This window comes from Pseudorca crassidens, chromosome 10 (genome assembly GCF_039906515.1).
Source record: "Pseudorca crassidens isolate mPseCra1 chromosome 10, mPseCra1.hap1, whole genome shotgun sequence".
Taxonomy (NCBI): domain Eukaryota; kingdom Metazoa; phylum Chordata; class Mammalia; order Artiodactyla; family Delphinidae; genus Pseudorca; species Pseudorca crassidens.
In genome coordinates, this window is record NC_090305.1 from 28,055,388 (window position 1) to 28,078,754 (window position 23,367).

A 23,367-nucleotide genomic window follows, 5' to 3' on the forward strand; every position below is an offset into this window, starting at 1 on the left:
ATGAGGTTCACGTTCCCTCTCATGGCCATTGGCCTGGAAGTTGCCATGATTGTTTTATTTGGATTATTTGTTCAGTATGAAACGGATCAGAACGTTTCCCAGCAGCCCAACAGCACCAAGTCACCTACCGTGGATGTGGACAGATACCTTGACCTGTATCCTCGTGAGTAAGCAATCTGCTTCTTATTGTACATTTTTGGGTTCTCAGAATGTGGACCCATTTTAGGTTCTCAGAATGTGAGGTCTGTGAATACCGTAACCCCTAGCACTCTACATGGGAGCTCTTTACAGAATTATGTGATAGTTCTGAGTGCTAAGGTTATTATAAGTTTATGCTGGGGCATCTGGTCTCTGTAGTTAATGTGTTTGGATAGAATCTGTGTTTATTAAAATATGAGAACAAGAAGCTGAAAATGTAAATAATTGATCAGTGTTTTGTGTTGTCTACATGCTGCTAAATGACCTTATTTTTCCCTTCATCACTAGTTCTGCAAGGTATAAAAATATCACCCCCCCCCCCAAAAAAAAGACTCAAAGTTAACTTTGGAGGAGAAAGAGTAGAAACAAAATGGAATATTGAGAAGGAATTCATGTAAGGGCCTTAAGGTATAAGAAGGGGTATTAAGGATGATATAGGATGTAAATGATGTACTCAAGGCTTTATAATATTCTGAAAGGAAGACGGTTTGTTCCTCTGAGATGAGAAGAAACGTGTGAACTACCTGACATATTTTAAAAGCAGGACCCTTCCCTGGGAATGGCAACTGGAGGAAAGAACGGATATAGTTTCAAGTTTGGACAGGCAGGCTATAAAATACTTAGTATAAAAATAATAACTACCATTTACTCACTGCTTACTATGAGCCAGGCATATTCATCACCTTGTTAACCAGGGAGGGAGGTTGTGATATAATCTTGTTATATAGACTGTTTATTCAGTGAGGCACAAATAATTTTAGTATTTATTATTTATTAAGTGTTAAATTTTATTAATTTATTCAATTATTTTTGTAGCGATATTTATTATAGTTCTATAGCATATGTCTAAGCTTTTTAAAGAAAATATGACATTTGTTCTCTCATTCCTACACATTTTTGAGGGAGTTTACATAATGCGGAGTAGTCTCATGTAGAAACTGTGACCTAGAGTTGCCAAGCGACTCAGCCAAAATGCACATTCTCAAGTTAAGGGCAGAGTTAGGACCATAAGTCAGAGACTCAGGGTCCAAATCTAGTTCTCTTTACACTACATAGATATCCAAACGGGTTCTTGATTAAAGAATTTTATAATTTGCAAGTTCAAGAACACCAAAACAGAAAAGAATTCTGTTCAACTCTGTATGCTTTTGTACATTTTGTTTCTTCCTCCAGTAAACATTTTTACTATGCACCAAGCATGTGCTACCGCAAACTTACTCAAAGATGAAACAAGTAAGATGTCTTTATTGTAAGACTCCACTGTTCGGTGCAAATGTAAACGAAGAGCTGCAGTATGGCATAGAAATAAAATGCCAAAAATATAATCTAAGATTAGTGTTATTCAAATAAAGTTATCTTAAGAGATCAAAAGCTCTGTAATTTGCATAATTCAAGCTGAATTCTCTCAGTTCCAGTGTCAACACTCATAGGTAAAACTTCAATTCAGAATTTGAGATAAAAGCCAAGTTGGAGAGAAGAGTTACTAAACATGGTCATTTTTTTCAATTGCCTAGCAATCATATAACCTTTACACTCTGCTTGCAAGGAACATAGAAATCCATTCATTTTATGATGCATTAAGAAAATATCTATTTAGCTCCCAATTCTCATCAAGCAATCTTCGAGGTCCTAGGCTCTAGGCAGTAAATAAAGCAAAGCAAACAAAGCAAGCAAAGTCCACGCCCTTGCTATTACCGAAAGTGGGGTCTGGCTGCTCGCCGCTCAAAAGCCAATAAAGAAGCAAGTTTGGTGGAAAGGAAAGTTTGCTTTATTATAGATGCTGCAGCTGAGGGGGAGGGCAGACTCCTGTCCAAAGGCCGACTCCCCCCCGCCCCCCCGACAATCAGGGCGCAAGAGCTTTTACAGACCGAGGGAGGGGGCTACATGCAGAAAGAGCACAGTCAGCTCTGACAGTCCTCTTGATATTGGTCATCAGTGGTCTGATCAGTGTCATATTGATTGTTTTAAGTACTGTTAGTCTTTAGTTCCAGGGTTGGTTTGTTCCCATTTCGTTGAGGCCAATTCTCAGAATTGTGACAGCTTATGTCATGGCTACAGTCTGTTCATCATGTAGTTAACTTCTTCCACCTGGCCGGGGTTTCAGTGTCTATAAGGCAGCTCACAGCATGTGGCTCAGGATATTATCTATATCCCATGAGGAGGAACTAAAGGTCCTTGACTTTGGTTAATGACTAAACTATTATTATTTAGTCTTTTTTGACTGCTATTCTTTGCTTCTGCATTTTCTCACTTCTATTAAACTTATTCTTTGGCTACAGTTTTTCCACAGACAAAAGGCAGGTGGAGAACATGGATTGCGGGAGGACTGTAGGGTCCTGCTCTATTTCATTATAAAGTTTACATTCCAATGGGGAAACCCAGACCATATATATATATATATACACACACACACACACACACACAAACACATATATATATATGAATAGATATATATTCAATATGTATATATATATTCATATTCACATATGTACTGTGCTGGGAGGGGAAAAGCATTTACACATATGTACATATGTGTATATATATACATATACATATGCATATCTGTGTATAATACAAGCAAATATATACATGTATATATTTGCTTGTATGTTATACATACACACAGCACACAGCCATACACTAACACACACACACTCACATGGTAATAAAATGCCACAGCAATAAACAAAGCAATATTTAAAAAATAGATGTACCTGGACCAGGGGGATATCCTTTCAGCCTTTCTCAACCAGGGTTATGTGAATGAATTAAGTCTTACTAGCCCAAGGCATCCACTGCATACAATTAATTAACTTCTCTTCTGTGCTTCTACAGTGGTACCAATCCTGTACCATCTTTGAGAGAACTAGAAAATAGTTACTTAAATCATTATCTTGTTCCATGGTTTAAATGAGAAATCTGATTGAGAAAGGCAGTTAATGTAGAGTCTGGATAGGTCTTTTTGATACGAAGTGACATTAAACAGAACTAAAAGAGGCAAGAGAATAAGCTATATGGAAACGGAACAAGGACATTTTATATGGAAGAAACAGCAAGCGCAAAGGCCCTGGGGTATTTAGTATATGCAGTGGGCAAGCAGGGAAAACAAACTCAGAAGTGTGAGAGTTCGGGTGCTACAGAGCCTTGTAGACCGTTGTAAGCAAACTGTTTTTATTCTGAGTCGATAAACAATTGGAGGACTTTGACAGGAGGAGTATGATATGATTTAAGTTTTAAAGACATTCTTCTGGATGTTACGTAGACAAGAGTTTGTAGGGGATCAAGGGAACAACTAGGAAGTCATATTACGAGAACCATCTAGTAATCCTGAAGAGATATGAAAGTAGGCTGGACCAAGGTCATAATGGAGGAAGTTCCGAGAAATGGTCAAATTCTGGCTATAACTTGAAAGTATCGCTAAAAGGATTTTCTGTTATATCAGCTGTATCAAACATGAAAACAAGAGAGGGATCAAAAAATGATATCTAGGGCAGGATTCTTTTTCACTTCTTTGAGGAAACATCAAATCACAGTTGCCAATAATGATAATGATTAACAGCCAACACAGACACACACAAACCACAACATCTTCCTCACTATAAGGGCAGTGAAGCCAGGACATAGGCAGGGGGCGGGATAAGGGAAGAAGAATTTAAGCAATAGAGGCCCCTGGGGGCCCAGAAGAAGGGCATTACACAGAACACAAAGTGAAATTTTACATGGAAGGCAGTCTTCACTCATTCAAAATGCTCCCCATAACTCAAGTCTATACACAATTAAAAGTTCTCTCTTCTGTAAGGTGGCTCCCAAGATCTAAAATTCTGGTTAGTACTAATCTTCCAGTTCAGCTATGTTATCACTGGTTAAAATATTTTGTAGAACAGCCCTAGAAACCACACAATTATACTAATTATACCTATATATTTTTTCCTACATTTCAAACAATTGATGTACATCAAACTTATGCAACAGCATAAGTCACTGGAGAGAAGATTATTAACTATTCACTCACTAAGAAGCAAAGTTCAAGTCAGGTCAACAAACATTTGGGGACACCTACCCAGCACCATGGACGGTGCCAAGTTCAGGGGTTCAAGCACAGAAGAGGCTCATTTCCTGCCTAAGAAGCTCACAGGGACTTTCACCAGTTCTCAGTTGCAGTGTGGTGAAAGCTATGAATTTTTCACAAATAAATAAAGTAGGACCTTAATTTACATTTAAAATAAATTCAACAGGATATAATTTTATTCATCTCTCTCCTCTCTTGCATTCCTCACTATGCAATGCAGAGAAAGGGGTGATATCACACAATCCTGGCATCTGCTCCCATCCCAGGGCACAACTACGGAAGTGGGCAATACACCTGAATATCACATTGCATGTCATGACGGACCCCAGAGAAACTCACCTGAGGAACTAGATACACTCCACGGTTTTTGGCCTTCATGGCACCCAGCAAAGTGTTGGCCAGTTTGTTGAGGCAAATAATTTGATAAAGGAATGACGTTTGGCTGTGACTGTCAACTAATCCTTGCTAACACATAGCAAGACTAGAGAAAAGTTTAAGGAGAAGGCTCCTTGAAGGCTGTTAACATGTTACTAGAGATTCTACAAACACAAGGTCTTTAATGCCTACAGGACATTAAAACCACATCAATGAACTTTATGTCCTCTGTTAAACATTAGAATCCATTAGTCTATCTTTTTTTTTTTTTTTTTGCAGTACGCGGGCCTCTCACTGCTGTGGCCTCTCCTGTTGCGGAGCACAGGCTCCAGACGCGCAGGCTCAGCGGCCATGGTTCACGGGCCCAGCCGCTCCGCGGCATGTGGGATCCTCCCGGACCGGGGCACAAACCCGTGTCCCCTGCATCGGCAGGCGGACTCTCAACCACTGTGCCACCAGGGAAGCCCCCATTAGTCTATCTTGAACTTTGAGTGGATCCCATGTGTGATCTTGTTACACTGATCATTTGAAAAATACTGATTCACAGTTACGCAGATACTCCAAATGTTGACATAGTTCATTATATAATATCAAAAAAGGATACTTGTTAATATCACCAACAATCTCACCAGAAACCCCAAGAAGTTTCAGAAAGCTGGCAAGCTTGTAGTGGCAGACATAAATATTCTGAAATTCTAATTTTTAATTTACTTCTAATTTTTTAATTTACTTCTTATTTAACCAAGTATAGTTGATTCACAATGTTGTGTTAGTTTCTGGTGGAATTCTAAGGTTTTTTTTTAAAACTCAAAATGTATTACTGGCATACTGTGAGTTCTTTTCATTGAAATCATAACATCACTTCGTTCATTTTTCAGAAAAAGTTAATACCCATTTGAAAAACCATAGTTTATATCAATCTTTTTTCCAAAAAAAAAAAAAATGGAGTTCTGTGGAAAAGTTGCTCACTCAGTTCATAACTCAAACAATAACAAACGTGCTTTTTCTTTTCTGAGACAACCATCATGTTTCAGTAGTGCTTTACGTGTAAAGACATGTATGAGAGGGTTAATAGTTACAATTAATAATTTTTACTGATTCATCAAGGAATTTGTAAGTAAAACTGGCTTTTTTTACTGCAAGTGTGTGGTCAGGAAGAATACCAGACTACTAATTCAGTTTGGTACCACTGCTTTCATTCATGCTAAAGTACAAGTAGTTTTCTATACCATTGTTTTTCATCATCTGCGGAAATATCAACACAGTGAAAAAGTCAAATAACATCCTGAATTAGAATTATCATAAAAATAATTTTAACCTCAGATTCCCTGAAAGTGTTTCCAAGATGCCCAAGATGTCTGCAGATCACACTTGAAGAATTACTGAAGATATAGGTAAACTGGCAACGAATGTACACAGCACTAGAAATTATTTTATGAATTTCAATACCAGCAACAGATTAGTATGATGATTTATTTTTAAAATCTCAATTTAAGAATATGCTCCTATATTTATTCAGATATCATTCAGTTCATTTATTTATTTATTTATTTATTTATTTTGGCTGCGCCACACGGCTTGCAGGATCTTAGTTCCCTGACCAGGGATTGAACCCAGGCTAGGGCAGTGAAAGCACCGAGTTCTAACCACTGGACCACCAGGGAATTCCTCATTCAGTTCATTTATTACAAAAGATTCAGCAAATCTAGATATACGTGACAGGCAAAAGGTTACAAAAAGTGCAGGGTAAATGATTCCTAGGAAATTGTTTGCTGCTATCCTAAGTGATACAATGCTTGAATTAACATGCTGTGTTTTATAATCTAACAATAAGATACCAGCCTCCTGTATGCTGCCTTTGAGTTGACTCATTTTGTTTACTTAAAAGGACTGGAAGCAATGAGCACAAATAGAACCCATATCTTGCCTTCTAACTACCATTTTCCACTCAGAGGCTCATTCCAGGTCAGGGCAAAGCAAGCTCAATGTAAGCCAAGTGTATAAAGACTAATGGGGGCGTGCCAAGAGAACACAAGATCCTACTTGAAAGAGCACCAGCTAGCCAAACTGGGGATAAATAGAGCATTAAAAATAATAATGGTATGACGGTAATAGATTATAACACACTGAAACAAAGAAAAATTGATGATAAACGGGCACAGACAAGCACATAAACAAATGAAATTAAACCAGAGGGACGTGCACAATGTTACAGCTGTGCCCGGCAACACTGTGCAGAGCATCTGGTGCTTGAGGGTCATCTAGAAGTATGCCAGGTAAAGAAGTGTTGGGTATAGGGGAATTCCCTGGCGGTCCAGTTGTTAGGACTTGGCACTCTCACTGCCAGGGCCCCGGGTTCAATCCCTGGTCAGGGAAGTAAGATCCCACAAGCCATGTGGCGTGGCCAAAAGAAGAAAAAGTGTTGGAGGTGGGATGGGGCAGACATTCTAGGCAGCACGCGTATACAGGAAATAGAGGAGAAAGAAGGTTCTATTTCATTTTTCTGTTGGTTGGTGGTGGGAGAGGGAGAGTTGGAATCCTCAGTTGCATTTCAAAGACATTGAGTTATCGGGGCTTAAAAGATACCCTAGTCCAAGATAAATGTGAAGTAAAATATAGAACAAAAATACCAGACGTTGCCAAGTTTACTTTAGAGGCTAAAGTTGCCTGCTAATTGACAGAGACAGACAAATACTATAAGATATCACTTACACGTGGAATCTAAAAAATAATACAAATGAATCTATATACAAAACAGATACAGACTCACAGACATAGAAAACAAACTTATGGTTACCAAAGGGGAAAGGGAACAGGGATGGACAAATTAGGAGTATGGGATTAACAGATATAAACTACTATACATAAAGTAAATAAGCAACAAGGATTTACTATATAGCACAGGGAGTGTTACCCAATATCTTGTAATAGCCTATAATGGAACATAATCTGAAAAAAATTTTTTTAAAAAGGCAAATCACTATGCCTTATACCTGAAACTAACACAGTATTGTAAATCAACTATACTTCAATTTTTTAAAATTGCCTGCTACTGAGAATATCTGATTTAGACAAGTCTTGGCAGTCTTTAAAACCCATCAGAAGACTTCACAAAAGTTCCAATCACTAAAGAAATCCCTTTTTCCTTCTATGAAGAGGATACTTAATTCCTTTAATGGCAGAGTCTTGCACCATAAAACTAAACTCATGACCCTCTCCTTTGTCCCCACCCGCAAAAAAAAATTCCTAGTGCAGGATGAAAGACAATACACAATCCTGTTTATAAACCTTTTTATCCATACCTTTCATACAGAATCATTATTTGTCAAGAGCCTTCTCAACTTTGTAAGCTCTCTTAGATGAGGTTCTTAAAGCCCCCTTGTGGCGAAAAGCAGTAACAAGAATTAGATTTGGGGGAGGGGTGGGAAACAGTGGAGCACTGTTAATACAAGAAATTCCTCCCTCTATATAATGTCTGGTTTTCCAACAAAGGAAGAGGGGGATAGAATCTGAATAATTATTACTCCCAGTGTGAGACATTACAAAATTAGTTAAAACAATTTTTTAATTAGTTGGTTACTGCACACTTTAAAATCAGCTGATGACAGGAGGAACGAGAGTACTCTCGGAAAAAAGAAAAGAATGTTTAGAAAAACAACTTGGCGTAATGAAAAAAAAAGAAAACAACACAGTGAAGACAGTAAGACTGGGTTTGTTTTTGTTTTTTTCGGTACGCGGGCCTCTCACTGTTGTGGCCTCTCGCGTTGCAGAGCACAGGCTCCGGATGCGCAGGCTCAGCAGCCATGGCTCACGGGCCCAGCCGCTCCGTGGCATGTGGGATCTTCCCGGAGCGGGGCACGAACCCGTGTCCCCTGCATCGGCAGGCGGACTCTCAACCACTGCGCCACCAGGGAAGCCCTGGGTTCTTATTTTTATTTTAGTTTTGTGATTATAAACAACTCACCTAACTTCTCTGGATCTTAGAGTCCTGACCTAAAAACAAAATAAAATAAATGAAACAACTTATAGAGCTAGGAGAGACTTTGGGCTTCATCTAATCCAAACTGTTCTTTAAAGAGGAGAAAACCGAGTTGCAGAAAGGTCTAGGAAAATCATAAACAGTAAGTCACGCATACTCTCTGAGCTCCACTCCAACTTAGTCTATGATCTAAATCAAATGTTTACGTAAAAAAATTTAAATGGTGGTAAAACAATCTGTAAAAATAGATGAATGCATGTGGTCACCTATATTTCCAAAATCAAACAGGTTGATGTTAGTTGACAGTTGCCCATCGGCAGGTCAGGTAAAATCCCAATTCTGAAGTTCTCTGGGAAGATATGAGATGAGGGTGGGCATCCAGAATGCGGGTATAAGTCAGATTATTGCCAATAGGCATTATCGCACTAGGAAAAAAAATAAGACTGCAGCATTCTCCTCTCTGAGACCTCCCTCAAAGCTGCTAAGGAGAGGGAATCTTCAGAAATCTTTTTCCTTTTTCACCCTCCTCAGACTGACTGTCTTGGGAGGTTGCACCAACAAATAAAATGACCAAAAGGCTCACTGCGTGGATGGAGTCGAAACAATGATGATGCTGTGTGTACCTGAATCAGCAAGTTTGGTCTGGTTTTCTCATTCTCTTTATTACATTTGCAGCACTCATATACAAGTGAGACTAGCTTCTAGACCACCAAAGGAACCTCATAATTCAGTCTATGATGCCAACTTCTGTCTGTCCTGGTATTTGTCATAGAGTAAGATGGTAGGGTAAGTCCCCACGGCTCCAACCAGCCCTTTTCAAATACTGGGAATCTTTGGAAAGACAGCATCTTCATCTACTTCCGGGTTTGTGATCACTGCCACAGATTAGTTGATCGGATTTAATCTGAAAAGTTTGAAAAAAATGTAGTATGCAAGCTGTGTTGGGGAAAGAGTCAGGACAGTTCTACAGAGACGAGGGGAGCCCAAAGGGAAGGTGCTACAGACTCCAAGAGTGACATTAGCCTGAAAGAAGGTTATTGGGGAGTGTCTTATGATCAACACCTGCAGCAGAAGTGTTTGGGCAGAGAGAGAAGCCTCAGCTGACCCCACCAGAAACTCTGAGACTGGTATTGTCTAGCTTCAGGTGGCCCTCTCCCGAGGCAAGGGGATGCACATGTGAACCAGTCACTGGGCTCAGGCTTCCCGAGGGAAGGCCTGTGACCTGTATAAGATAAGAGTGTTTCCCAGAGGGAAGGGAGAGCTGTCACCTGGCAGCACTCCCTACCGCCCCAGGAAATGTGAAATATAGCTTTTGCAGTATTGCAGATGAGAACACTGAAGCTCCCAGAGAATAAGTGACTTGCCCAAGGTCTCACAGTCATGTGATACAATTGGGGGATATCAGCCTACATCTCCAGAACCAAGTCAAGTATCTGTTCCTCAAGAGGATAAAGCCTTCCTTCCGTTGGCTTAGAAAGTGTTAACAAAGACATTATCCCATATGACTTGAATAATGATCTAGTAAGATTTCCAGGGCTGGTCCTATTATACACATTTGATAGATAAAGACAGCAGCTCATTCATTTAGTCAATGTTGCCTCTTTTCCTATATGCACGCTTTTATGACAGATTCAGGGGAGCAAAGGATGAGTATGCCCTAATCCCTTCAATCGGGAAACTCACAATCTAGTGCAGGCAATGGACACCTCACCAAATAACTATTACAGTGTGATACGTGCTAAATAAATGGTAATGCAATGTGACAAATGCTAAAGCTGAGGTTTGGGAAAGACAAGAGGAAATATTAATTTTCCCTGGAAATATTGGGAAAGTCTGCAAGAGCGGGTGATACTTGCACTATGTTTTGCAAAGTTTTCCTCAGGTGGAAAGTAATGGAAAACTCTTCAGGGAGAGGATGAAAGACACACTGGTATGATAGTGCATAGTCTTCCAAGAAAAGGCTCAGACACTGAATAATTTGCCCAAGGTCTCCTGGCTGGTAAGTAACCAAGCTGGCACTTGAACCCAGCCTTTGGCAGCCCAGTTAACATTCCCTTTGTAGTGTTTTCTGAAAAGGATGTAGCACTTAGTAAATGGAATATGCTATGATGTAACACTTTCTCAGTGGTCCCCTTATGCAGATTTTTTTTCCTCTGCTCTTTTGCAGTCTTCCAAGATGTGCATGTTATGGTATTTGCTGGGTTTGGCTTCCTCATGACCTTCTTGAGAAAATATGGCTTCAGCAGTATGGGCATCAACCTACTCATTGCTGCTCTGGGCCTCCAGTGGGGCACTATTGCACAGGGGATCCTGCAGAGCCATGGAGAGAAATTCCACATTGAAATCAAAAAGTGAGCACCCCTTATTTTCCAACCATTGTGTTTTCAGAGCAATTGTTTCTCTGCTTAGTCTCTTGACAGTCAGCCTCTGAACTAGCTTGCAAATTGTTATTATTATTCCTTTACCTTATTAAGGTAAAACCCTAAATGAGGTAAAGAACAGGGAGGTTAAAGGAAATGTGAGAGCAACTAAAGATTGTATGGTAATTGGAGGCGGGGGTGGGCAAGAACGTGGGAGAGGATAAAAGTAGGCCTGGGAGAAGCACCTGATGGGGACAGGTGGGGAGAGGGCCCTTGAACTCTAGACAGGGTGATGCTATAGTTCATTACAACTCATATATGTGGGGTGTGCATTATTCTTCAATGTCTTCTTTCTTCTTCCCTCAGCATGATAAATGCAGACTTCAGTACAGCCGCAGTTCTGATTTCTTTTGGAGCTGTCCTGGGAAAAACAAGTCCAATCCAAATGCTGACCATGACAATTTTAGAAATTGCTGTCTTTGCTGTCAATGAACATCTGGTTGTCGAGGTATTTGGGGTAAGTGTTCTAGTGATACTTACCTAGCTTTGAACATCACAACACATGTATTGGATGCCCACTATATTCAGGGACAAACCTTGGTGACAGTGATACCATAGCAAATAGTACTCATAGTCATCATTTGAGTGCCTACTGTAAACCAGGAGTTTTATAAACATTATTTAATTGCAGTATCACCACAACAGTGTAAAGTAGGTATTATGATGTTACTATTTATACACAATAAAACTGATGATCACAGATGCTAAATGACTTACTTGCCTGAATCTGGATTCAAATCCAGAATTTTCTAGCTCTACAACTCTTTTTATTAAAATACATTTTCTATCAATGATCAATTCCTATTTATATTTCAACTACTCATTGAATAGCTCTTTCAAAGCCTTTTATTAAAGCTTAGATGAAATTTCTTCTCCTCCGTGAAAATCTCATTGATTCTCCCAAGGAAAATAAATAGAATATTCCTGGGCACTCTCCAGTATTTTATTTATGCCTCTATTGAACATGTAATTCAAAAGCAAATACTTTTGGTAACTTTCTAGGTGTCATGTGTTGGTGATTCAGTGACAAACAAATAGTTAAGGTCTCTGTCTTCATAGGGTTTACAATCTAGTGGGGGAGACAGACACCCAACAAATGATCATACATTCAACCATCTACCTATAGAATCACGCACACATACACAAAAATATTACTGTAAATTGCAACACATGCTTTGAAAAAATAAATAGAGCGGCTCTGAAGGAGTATACCTAAAAGATCTAATTTAGACTGTGGAATCAAGGAAGAATTATGTAAGGAAGTGACAGCTAAGCTGGACCTGAAAGGTACATAGGAGTTTATCAAGCATGAAAATTTAAATAAATTAATAAATTTGTATCATTTTCCTACTTTAATAAGTACAGAGCAATGCCTTGGGTTTGGCACACTGAACTTTCCATCTAGAGACAAGAAATGTAGAAAACTGGATCAAATCCATTGTGTCCTAAAGAGGGACCTAAAATGCGCTTCTTCAAATGAATCTTGGACCTCAGCTCATTTTCTTTTTCTTTGGTTTTTTTTTTCTTTTTTTTTTTGTGGCGGCACTGAGCAGCATGTGGGATCTTAGTTCCCAGACCAGGGATCGAACCCGTGCCCCCTGCAGTGGAAGCGCAGAGTCTTAACCACTGGACCGCCAGGGAAGTCCCTCAGCTGGTTTTCATATCATCATTGCAGGGTGAAGCTTCTTGAAACTTCAAGTCTTTGAGTTACAATGAAGTGAGCTTTTACTGCAATGTCAAGCGAATGCAAAAATCATGTTTGTTTTGTATCAAGTGCAATGCATAATATTTCACTGAGAATATCTCTAACCTTGAAAAGTAACCTAAAAGGTATTGAGTGCCCACTAAGGACCTAACAGTTGAAAAACATGGTCCCAGCTCAATCTTACCACAAACTGTATTAGCTGGGTAACATTTCCCCATTTTACAGAACTGGAGATTCAAAGAAGTAGAGTAATTTGACTAACGTCACATCAGAGAAGTACCTGACCTAGGATTGAAAGTCAGTTCTGTGTGGCTCCAATGCTTGCACTTTTTTGTTTTTCCCGATCCTGTTTTATTCCCTTTCTCTGACACATTTTTTCTCTCTCTTCATCTTTTTTTCTTTAACCCATGAAGCAGTTCTTTCATTGACCTCCCTCCTGTAGTGAGTTTCACCTCTATTTACATGAATGTTTTGCCACCCTCAGGCCTCTGATATTGGAGCATCAATGACCATCCATGCCTTTGGGGCCTACTTTGGTTTGGCTGTAGCAGGCATCTTGTATCGATCAAGCCTGAAAGAAGGGCATCGCAATGAAGAGTCTGTGTACCACTCGGACTTGTTTGCAATGATTGGTGAGTTGGGATGAACTTGCCTGATTCTTGTCTATTTGGTCAGACGCAAGGGAATACCCCTATTTTCCCCTAACTCTTAGATAACAAAGCATAAAAGGAAAGACATCTTGTCCATGCCCAAAGCAAACGGCTTCCCCTGGACTGCCTTCCACATTCAGAACAAATACCCCTTTTTGTGATTTACTACAGGGACTCTTTTTTTATGGGTATTTTGGCCCAGCTTTAATTCGGCCATCGCTGATGCTGGAAAGAACCAGTACCTGGCCATCGTAAACACATACTTCTCTCTTGCCGCCTGCGTGGTTACAGCCTATGCGTGCTCCAGCCTTCTTGAGAGCCGAGGCAAGCTCCATATGGTAAGTGCCATGTTAACTCCCATGGAACTTTCGCTAAGCGACCCTGATGGCTGCTCTGATGACTAGTTCACTTCTGCATCACTGCTGAGCTGCCCGAACAAATCACAACACTGCAGACCTTGGAGAATAATCTGAAAACAACATTCCTTTATTCTTCAAATGTGTACTCTGGCAAATCTAGTAGGGAATATAATTATGCAAAAATGAAAGATCTGAAGCGTATTTCTTTAATGATAGAGCTAACTGTCCCCAAGTTCTTAGAAAATCTTTCTTAGAAACAGGAATTTCTACAAGAGTAAAAAAAGAGAGTGGGGGAATGCAAGTTGATTTTCTAACAGCAGATATTTCTCTCAAAGAAATAACAACTAAATGTAATGTGGGATCCTGAATAGGATTCTGGAAAAGAAAAGGGATATCAGTGGGGATACTGGTGAAATTCAAAAAGGTATTTAATAATATTACACCAATGCTAATTTCCTAGTTCTACAGTGATGTAAGACGTTAACATTGGGGAAAACTGGGTGTGGTATATATGGAAACTCTCTGCAATATTTTTGTAACTGCTACATGTCTAAAATTATTTCAAAATCAAACTTTTTTTATATCTCCCCCAAAATAGTCTTTTGAGTTTCTTGACTAAGAGCTTAAAGAAATATCAGTGAAGGAATAATCCTCAGATCAGCCACTCTTCCTTTCTGAGCTGAGGGAGAAAAAAGATATTGTACCAAAATACTACTTTCTTTTTTAAAATTTTTTTAAATTAATTTACTTATTTTGGCTGCGTTGGGTCTTCTTTGCTGCGTGCAGGCTTTCTCTAGTTGCCTCAAGCGGGGGCTACTCTTCATTGCAGTGCACGGACTTCTCATTGCAGTGGCTTCTCTTGTTGCAGAGCACGGGCTCGAGGCGTTTCACTAGTCGTAGCACACGGGCTCAGTAGTTGGGCTCACAGGCTCTAGAGCACAGGCTCAGTAGTTGTGGCGCACGGGCTTAGTTGCTCCACGGCATGTGGGATCTTCCCAGATCAGGGCTTGAACCTGTGTCCCCTGCATTGGCAGGTGGATTCTTAACCACTGCACCACCAGGGAAGTCCCACTAAAATATTTCTAAGCATAGCTAAGGACATGTATTTCAGTTCTCTACAAATTGTTTCATGAGAAAAAACTGAAAACAATAAAAGGAAGCAATCGTACATGTACAGCTCAGTGGTTCTCTTTCAAAAGCACTGATAACCTGTCTTCCTCTGGCAGAACAGTCAGAATATGATTTTTCTGAGGAATTCTGGTAAATGGAAACTGGTTACTCTTTCCTCCACCCTCAAATGTTCTCAGAAGAGTGACACTTGCAAAAGCTGTTGTCTTTGATGTGTAATGTGTACTTTTCAATGTCTCTAAATCCCCTCTTTGATTATTGGAATATCATGGACTCTGCAAAAGCACACAGTGGCCACAGGCTTCTTTCAGTTCACGGTAACCACAAATGCATTCCAAAGCTGCATAAAGAGGCAGAACACTGCCAGAATAACTGCTGTATATTCCCACCCTCCTACTACAACTTCTTTTGATTTCCTCACATCCCTCTCCACACTGGTCTTACTAATCTGATCTCTCATGCATGACCAAAGAACCCTACAACAAGGATACCAAGTGTCAACTTCTGGGAAGAAAGGCCTTCTGAAATTACAAAGAACCTTCTTCTTAAAAAGGAATCCTGGGACTTCCCTGGTGGCACAGTGGTTAAGACGCCACGATCCCAGTGCAGGGGGCCTGGGTTCGATCCCTGGTCAGAGAACTAGATCCCACATGCATGCCGCAACTAAGAGTTCACATGCCACAATTAAGGAGCCCTTGAGTCGCAACTAAGGAGCCTGCCTGCCGCAACTAAGGCTGAGTGCAACCAAATAAATAAATAAAAATTTTAAAAATAAATAAAAAGTCCATTCCCCAATAATATTAAAAAAAAAAAAAAAAGAACGAATCCATAACCCTCCCAACTGAAGAATGTGTGGTGTATGGAATCCACTGAACCCACGATTGCTACAGTCCTTCTGAACTCCTCCTCCTTCCTCTCACCTCACTCACATTTCTGTGCCCTACACAGGTTCACATTCAGAATGCAACCCTTGCTGGAGGAGTGGCTATAGGCACTACTGCAGACATGGCAAATACCCCATACTATGCTATGATCATTGGGAGCATTGCAGGAGTGGTCTGCGTGTTTGGGTTCAAGTTTCTGACTGTAAGTATTAACAAGACACTCTGAGTCAAACTTTGGATCTGCCCCATCTTCTTCTCACATCCCACCAGCAGAGAAAAGCTATGAAAAGTCCTTTCCTAAGCACCTCTCCTTGGGTCATTCAACATGTCAGTGTTCCAGTGGTTTCTACTCTTTCTTGCTTTCTTTTTTTTATGTCAGTTACTTATAACAGTATGAACTGAACGTACTTGTATTGCTTTCCTCAGGGCAGTTCCATTAAAGGTTTTGTTGTTGTTGATGTTTGTTTTGTATAATTAAGGACTCTGAGCCCTATTCATGGGATTTAGGATACCATCAGTAGTTAAGAATGAGTAGGAGTTAAAGTCACTCACCTTCAAATCTATCTACATAAGACTGAAATGAGCAGTTTTGCCACCAGTGTATTCAGATTCTTTGATGTAAGCAGGTGTCAGATAAAGATGGAGAACTGGCCTGCAGATAAAAGTTTTCCTGCATGGTCATTGACTTCAGTCACACAGCTCTCTATACTTAACAAAATAATAAAGCTTCCTCTTTTTACAATTTTAGCCATTTTTCACTACTAAACTGAGGATCCACGATACGTGTGGGGTCCATAACCTACATGCCTTACCTGGTGTGATAGGAGGCCTCGCCAGCATTGTGTTCATAGCCTTGGAGACAGCTGACACGTGAGTGAAAGAATGGGTTTTCCTGTTCCCCAAGGTCAAGTGCTGTTTTCTTACTCTTAGAGAAACCCAGTGATGAGAGAGCTTTTTCTTTAGCAGTCCAGACCACAGTTCGTAAGTACTGTTCTTATAGAAGCCAAAGAGACACAACCAAGATAAAAGAATTGTATTGGAAGATGTTTCTTAACTAGCATTATTAATGTTTATTTTTGTTTAATTAACGTGTTTATTTAAATTTCTCTATCATAGGCAACTGTCTCATTGCAGATAGGACAATTTGATCATCACATTCAGATTACAGTAGGCTTACTCTTTTACTTGGTCCTACCAAAATCAAGCATATGGGGCATATGTGATGAACTGGCAACCTTTGCATCCAATCCACACAAAGAAGAATGAGTTAGCATAATGTGGAGAGCATTTGGATCTGGGGAATCAGAAAGACTGGCATATGGTTCCAACTTTGCTACCTAGTTAAGTGGCTTTTGACAAGTCACTCAGCATTTCTGGTTCTAAGTTTTCTCATCTGTAAAATGAGAGACTTGTACTATTTATTCTCTGAAATCCCTTCTAGGCTCTAACAGACTTAGATTCTTCCCCAAGTGGCCAGAGAAAGAACAGCCATCAGTCAAATTTAGGAGAATGGAAGTGATGCCATAAGCCATGAGTCGTAACTTTATGCAACAAGATTGGAACAATTTGAAATGAATGTCATCCATGCAAAACAGCTAGGAAAATTGTAGAGTTCAGATCACTCAGGGAGTAAGGAAGGAGGAATAAAAATGCGCAATTTTTGATTGAAAACATGAGGAAAAGGTGAATGTGTTTGATGATGTCTCAACAAGACCACTGGCTGGAGTTATATAATATGAAAAGAAAGTGTTTCTCTTCCATTTTAGCAGATTAAAATATTACCATGTTAAGACCAGTAATGATAAATATTTGAAAAACTTGCTTCATCATATTTTCTACTGAATAGAAAATTTGCTTCCTCTTCATGTGTATAGGTGACCCATTTCTTCTGTTGTTGTTTTTTGTGTTTTTTTTTTTTTACTACTTTTGTAAATTTGGAGGACAACCCCAGAAATATCACATCTTCTTTTAGTTCTTTCCAGGACCCAACAGAGTGTTGAGACCAAACACTGATGTATTTTAATGCAAATCAAGCGTGACAAAAGTTTGAGTTAAAGAGTTCAACTCCTAAGTATTATAGTGTGTAAACGTTCTGCACACATACTTAAGAGGTGTCTCAGGATTAGAAATAGAGGAATTCTTGAGCATCATGCCTGGATCAATTCCATAGATGCAATAAAACTAGTCTGTCTGGCTCTCAAAGGCTGGGTCTTGCTGGGTGGCCAGATTTGGGGTAGGTTTCATGGTTAAGAGTCCAATCCTTGGGTATACAGGTTTAGCAACTTCTTAATTTACTCAGGAGGCATTGAGGGGGGCAAGCCTTGGAAGGCCCATTCACATGTGTGGGTAAAATTCACACATATTTCACACAGCAGATAAAATACATTTGTACAAGAGCCAAATCTATTTACTCACATGTGTCTATTCAGAATATTAAAATGCAAATCGGGTTTCTTGGTAAGCATAGAACAAGGAGAAGTTAATATACTTAAGGGACATTTTTTCAAGTTATGGCAGCTTTACTCTAACAGTGCTGTTAATTTTGTCTAACTCTGTGTTTTCCAAGCCTATTTTATCATGGAATAACTTTCATCAAAAACATCTTTTAATACCTTGTAAAAGGTCTTGGCAGATTCTGGTAAAATTAACAGGCAGCTTACAATAGAAGAAAATCAGATGAGTTAAATACATATTAAATATTCAACCTTGCTAGTAATCAAAGGAATGCAAATTAAAACAAGTTATCCATTTTTCAGTTATCAAATTGATAAAGATTTAATAAATTATAATACTGAATGGTGGCTAAAGTGGAAAAATGGGGATATAAATTGTATAAGGTCGTATTTGGAAAAGCCCTTAAGAAGAATATAAACCTTTACTGATAATCCCATTTCTAGATAGGTTTTATTTTAGGGAAATTATTGGACAAGTCCATAAGCATATTCCTAAGAGGATATATTCTCACAGCATATTTAAAAATATGAAACATCAGAAGCAACCTAAATACCCAACCTATAGAACTATAATTACAGTATATTTGTACAGTGTAATACTCTAGTAATTAAAATTATGATCCAGATCTACATTTACTGACATGAAAAAACATTAAGATTTAATGGGAAAATCAGTATCATGACATGCTTGCATTTTTATAAAAATACTTGCTTATATTTTACATGTTTATACTGATAAGATTGGAGGGAAATTAAACTTTTTCCCTTCTTTTCTTAATTAGTGGTTTTGAAATTTTTACAATGATCATATATTACCCATACAATTTTTTCTTTAGTAGAAAAAAAGTAATAAACCCTTCAAATAAAGAGAAAAAAAGGAATCTGAGTTAAGTACATTCTTTTCCCTGAAGGATGAGGAAGAAACAACACATTCTCCTACTTCAATGGTTTGCTTTCCTGCAATAACTCAACTATTTGTTAATTGCCTGTTAAAGAGTGAGGCACTGTGCTAAGGGGATTCCCACACTCCTAGTTCATTTGACACCCTTATGCATTTCTATAGCTTTTTATCACATTCTTCTATTCCCCAAATTATAAGGAATTTTTCACTCATTAAATTTTAAGGTAACTACTTCTAAGATATAGATGCACTTTAATATTTTCAGTGAGTTGTCCCTACAATACATGGTAAAATTAGCTTTTCTGATTTTTAATTTCATCACAATTGTTTTTGGGGGGATGAAGTAAGGAGAGATGGCTGCTCACATTTGTTTTGTATATTGCTCCATCCTCAGTGCCTAGAAGGGAAGCTGGCACAAAGCAAGTACCCAATAAGTAGTTGTTGAATCAATCAGAACCTCGTACCATATTTTTAGAAAATACTAAACCCTCTAAGGAAGATCTTTTTTTTTTTTTTAACATCTTTATTGGAGTATAATTCTTTTACATTGTTGTGTTAGTTTCTGCTATATAACAAAGTGAATCAGCTATATGTATACATATATTCCCATATTCCCTCCCTCTTGCATCTCCCTCCCATCCTCCCTATCCCACCCCTCTAGGTGGTCACAAAGCACCGAGCTGATCTCCCTGTGCTATGGGGCTGCTTCCCACTAGCTATCTATTTTACATTTGCTAGTGTATATATGTCCATGCCACTGTCTCACTTCATCCCAGCTCACCCTTCCCCCTCCCCGTGTCCTCAAGTCCATTCTCTACAGCCATTATGGAGAACAATATGGAGGTTCCTTAAAAAACTAAAAATAGAACTATCATATGACCCAGCAATCCCACTACTGGGCATATATCCTGAGAAAACCATAATTCAAAAAGAGTCATGTACTGCAATGCTCATTGCAGCACTACTTACAATTGCCAGGACATGGAAGCAACCTAAGTGTCCATTGACAGATGGATGGATAAAGAAGATGTGGCACATATGTACAATGGAATATTACTCAGCCATAAAAAGAAACGAAATTGAGTTATTCGTAGTGAGGTAGATGGACCTAGAGTCTGTCATACAGAGTGAAGTGAGTCAGAAAGAGAAAAACAAATACCGTGTGCTAACACATATATATGGAATCTGAGGAAGATCTTTTCATCATTCCTGAAGAAAAAGGTAGTGCCTGTTTAAGTGCTTATAAGAACGTGTGAACTTTGATCAAGAGTTTCAAAGAAAATAAATATATGAGATAAAAGAAAAATTGTAACAAATGTTTGTTTGCTGGTATGTAATGATGCACTCTGGCCTGAAAGGGGCAGGCATGCATGCCCTCCGGAGATGAGCTTTGTTTGCTGGCTTGGAAAAACAATGGAATTGTTTTGGCCTCCTAGGTCTGCCATGGCCATGCAGGCAGCTGCGCTAGGTTCTTCCATCGGAACAGCACTTGTTGGAGGGCTAGTCACAGGTGAGCATAAAAAGTAAACATATGTTTATATCTCATGCTCTCAGCATCATAGATGATAATAAATATTGTTAAATTTAAAATTTTTCTAAAATTCTGACAGTAATCATGTAAGCTCAAGGGAATGACTTTACAACAGTATTTTAATTACTTTGCAAGTTGATTTTCCTCTTCAGCATCATAACATGACTTATTTTCTCCCCACTTTCACAGGTTTGATTCTAAAGATACCTATCTGGGGACAACCAGCTGACCAGGACTGCTATGATGATTCTGTTTATTGGGAGGTACTATATAGTGTTCTAAGGACATACATGATGACTACAGTAGGGAAAGTTTTGCTCACCTCATGTCTAGATGTCTGTGTGGCACCCCTATGATGAAATTGGTTGAACTCCCTATTTATAGAGAGAAATTGAGAAAATGTGCCCAGAAAGATAAAATCAGAAGCTATGATATTTTCCAAAGCAGAAACTAGATGAAGAAAAGACAGACTTTAGTTGGCAAGTGCCCTTTCACTCCTCCGAGGGCAATAAAAAAGCTCCTCATAAAACTATAAGAATCCTGGGCAGTGGTGTGAGATTTTACCCCACATATAAAAGTAGACGAAACAGGTGGAGCACACAAGGTTGAAGAATTTCAGTGAGTACACAAGAGGTTCTAGGACTAACAAAACATCAGCTTCTTTCCATCCTCCAGTTTCTACCTCTTTATTTCATTGACATTTTCTCCCAAATTATTTCCTGCAAAGCTTAAGACTGACAGATATTTGGATGTGTTCCATGGGATTTTCAAAGAGAACAGGTTTGGGAAAGCGAATGTAGTCAGGGTGGGCGGGATAAATATTTTTGTTTTATTAGTTTTTCCCAACTCAAACAATTTTTATTTCCAGTTTTTTCTAAGCTTGAATAATGATTACAGAAAATCTTTGTTTTGATACTAACCTCTGACAAGCCCAGTGAAAGAAACTATCAAAAGTGCCCTAATCTTTTCTTTTTTTTAAGGTCCCTAGGAGGACAGAACTGGACGTGTTCAGTCGTTTCCATGAACATGGCAACCACAACCAGTTAGAACCTGAAGCCTAAAAACCATCCCTGTGCCTCCGCCTCTTTTCCCATTGCCTAGACTTGAAATAAAATGGCAGCATCCAGTGAGAATATGGACCAGAATGGATAGATCCTGAGCCCCAAATGTCCAGTGTGAAAATGTTTTAACATAATCTGGTGCTGTCTCTTGGCATCAATGATCGTTTAGTTGAAGAAGTGTGACATACAACAGATGGTCAAATGGATTCTATTCAGGACTCCCAGATTACTCCTGCCAGTGGGTAGGTACAGGGTGAACATTCCATGTATTTTCTTGTATCTTTTTTTTTCCACATAGAGGAAAATTTACAAAGAAACCAACATTTTCTAATCATGTCTTAATGTACGTACTATGTCTTCAATCCCAAAGATTATAAAACCGAAGCCAATGAAACAATAATTTATGTAAGAAATCTATATAAGAAATAAGAAAGAAACGTATGTATGTAAAGCAGTAATATGATAGTTTTTTGACTGAGTTCTCTTGATTCTAAAAATGGTCTAGTTAGTAATGTTATGTCTTTGTTTTGTCGGCTAAAAAAAAATGCACAACCTAAAAGTTGAGAATCGTGTTCTATTTGGTAGACTTTCTGAGGACATAAGCCCAGGAGACAGCCTCTCAGAGAGTTCTGAGGGACTGCTCGGAAGAGGTAAGGGAGGAACCAGGATATACAGGAGTTTTGCAACAAAGACCAAGTAGTCAGAACATCAAAAGATTACTGTTAATTAAAGACAACCAGACATCTCAAGGTAATGAATTTGGCACTTTTCTATGTACGGGAAGATGCAAGAGTCTGGGCTGCGCACCTCAGCTATCTGGGGCCAGTAGCCTGTGGGCATCCTGCTGTTTGCATCCTGAGCTCCTTCAGGGCTCACCCTCAAGAAAGGAGGTAGTGGCTAATGGCTGCAACATCCTTTGTTTACTGATATGGCAGGCGACATGTTTCATTCACAGTTTGAATATTCTTTTGCTTAACTTCCTTTGCATGTTTACTATTTGCAATAAGAGCTCAAATGCTATCTGACCAATGTCTGTTTTGTATAAAATTTCAGTGGATTAAATCTTATTATACAATAAAGCATTTGTCTTTTTTCTTTGGTGGTTAGAATTCATTTTAGTAACAAACACACACATTACACACACATACACACACATTCCTCATACTTAGTCTATACTCAGTTCAAATAAGTTGTTACTATGTATTCACTACCAAAAAAATCAAGTTAATGTCTCATAGGGTACGTTTTGAAGAACTCAGTTTTAGAAAAAGGTAACTGACATAGTCATATAAAACCATTTCTAGGGAAATAACATAAAATTTTTTTCTCTTTGTTAACGCTGAAGATTTTTCTTCTATCTCTGGAGTTCTGGTCTCTTGCCAGGATGCGCTTAAGTATCAGTGAGGCCCTGACATAATTAACAGGACTTCAGTTTCTAGATGCTAGAACTGAAAAATTATAATAACAATTAATTAATATGTCATTGCTCTGGGAAAATAGTGTAATTTATTTGTAGATCCTAAATATTTTACTAGATAAATAGGTGACTTCTTTCAAACCTGCATCAGTTTCTCTTTCAAATGGGCTTTTTGAAAAAGCTCACCTATAAAAGTCCACTGTCCCCACTCTTGATGATCATCACAAAGAATCATTT

The 23,367-nt window shown here is 38.8% G+C and overlaps 1 protein-coding gene across 1 annotated transcript; it reads left to right on the forward strand.

Annotated features, from left to right (window-relative positions):
• RHAG (Rh associated glycoprotein) lies at positions 1 to 22,659 on the forward strand. Its single transcript, XM_067752737.1, has 10 exons — positions 1 to 163; positions 10,789 to 10,972; positions 11,348 to 11,498; positions 13,231 to 13,378; positions 13,568 to 13,734; positions 15,832 to 15,969; positions 16,516 to 16,637; positions 20,558 to 20,631; positions 20,842 to 20,915; positions 21,633 to 22,659. Exons 1-10 carry the CDS (start codon positions 1 to 3, stop codon positions 21,711 to 21,713), a joined length of 1,302 nt encoding a protein of 433 aa, XP_067608838.1. The 3' UTR covers positions 21,714 to 22,659.
• The last annotated feature ends 708 nt before the right edge of the window (positions 22,660 to 23,367 follow it).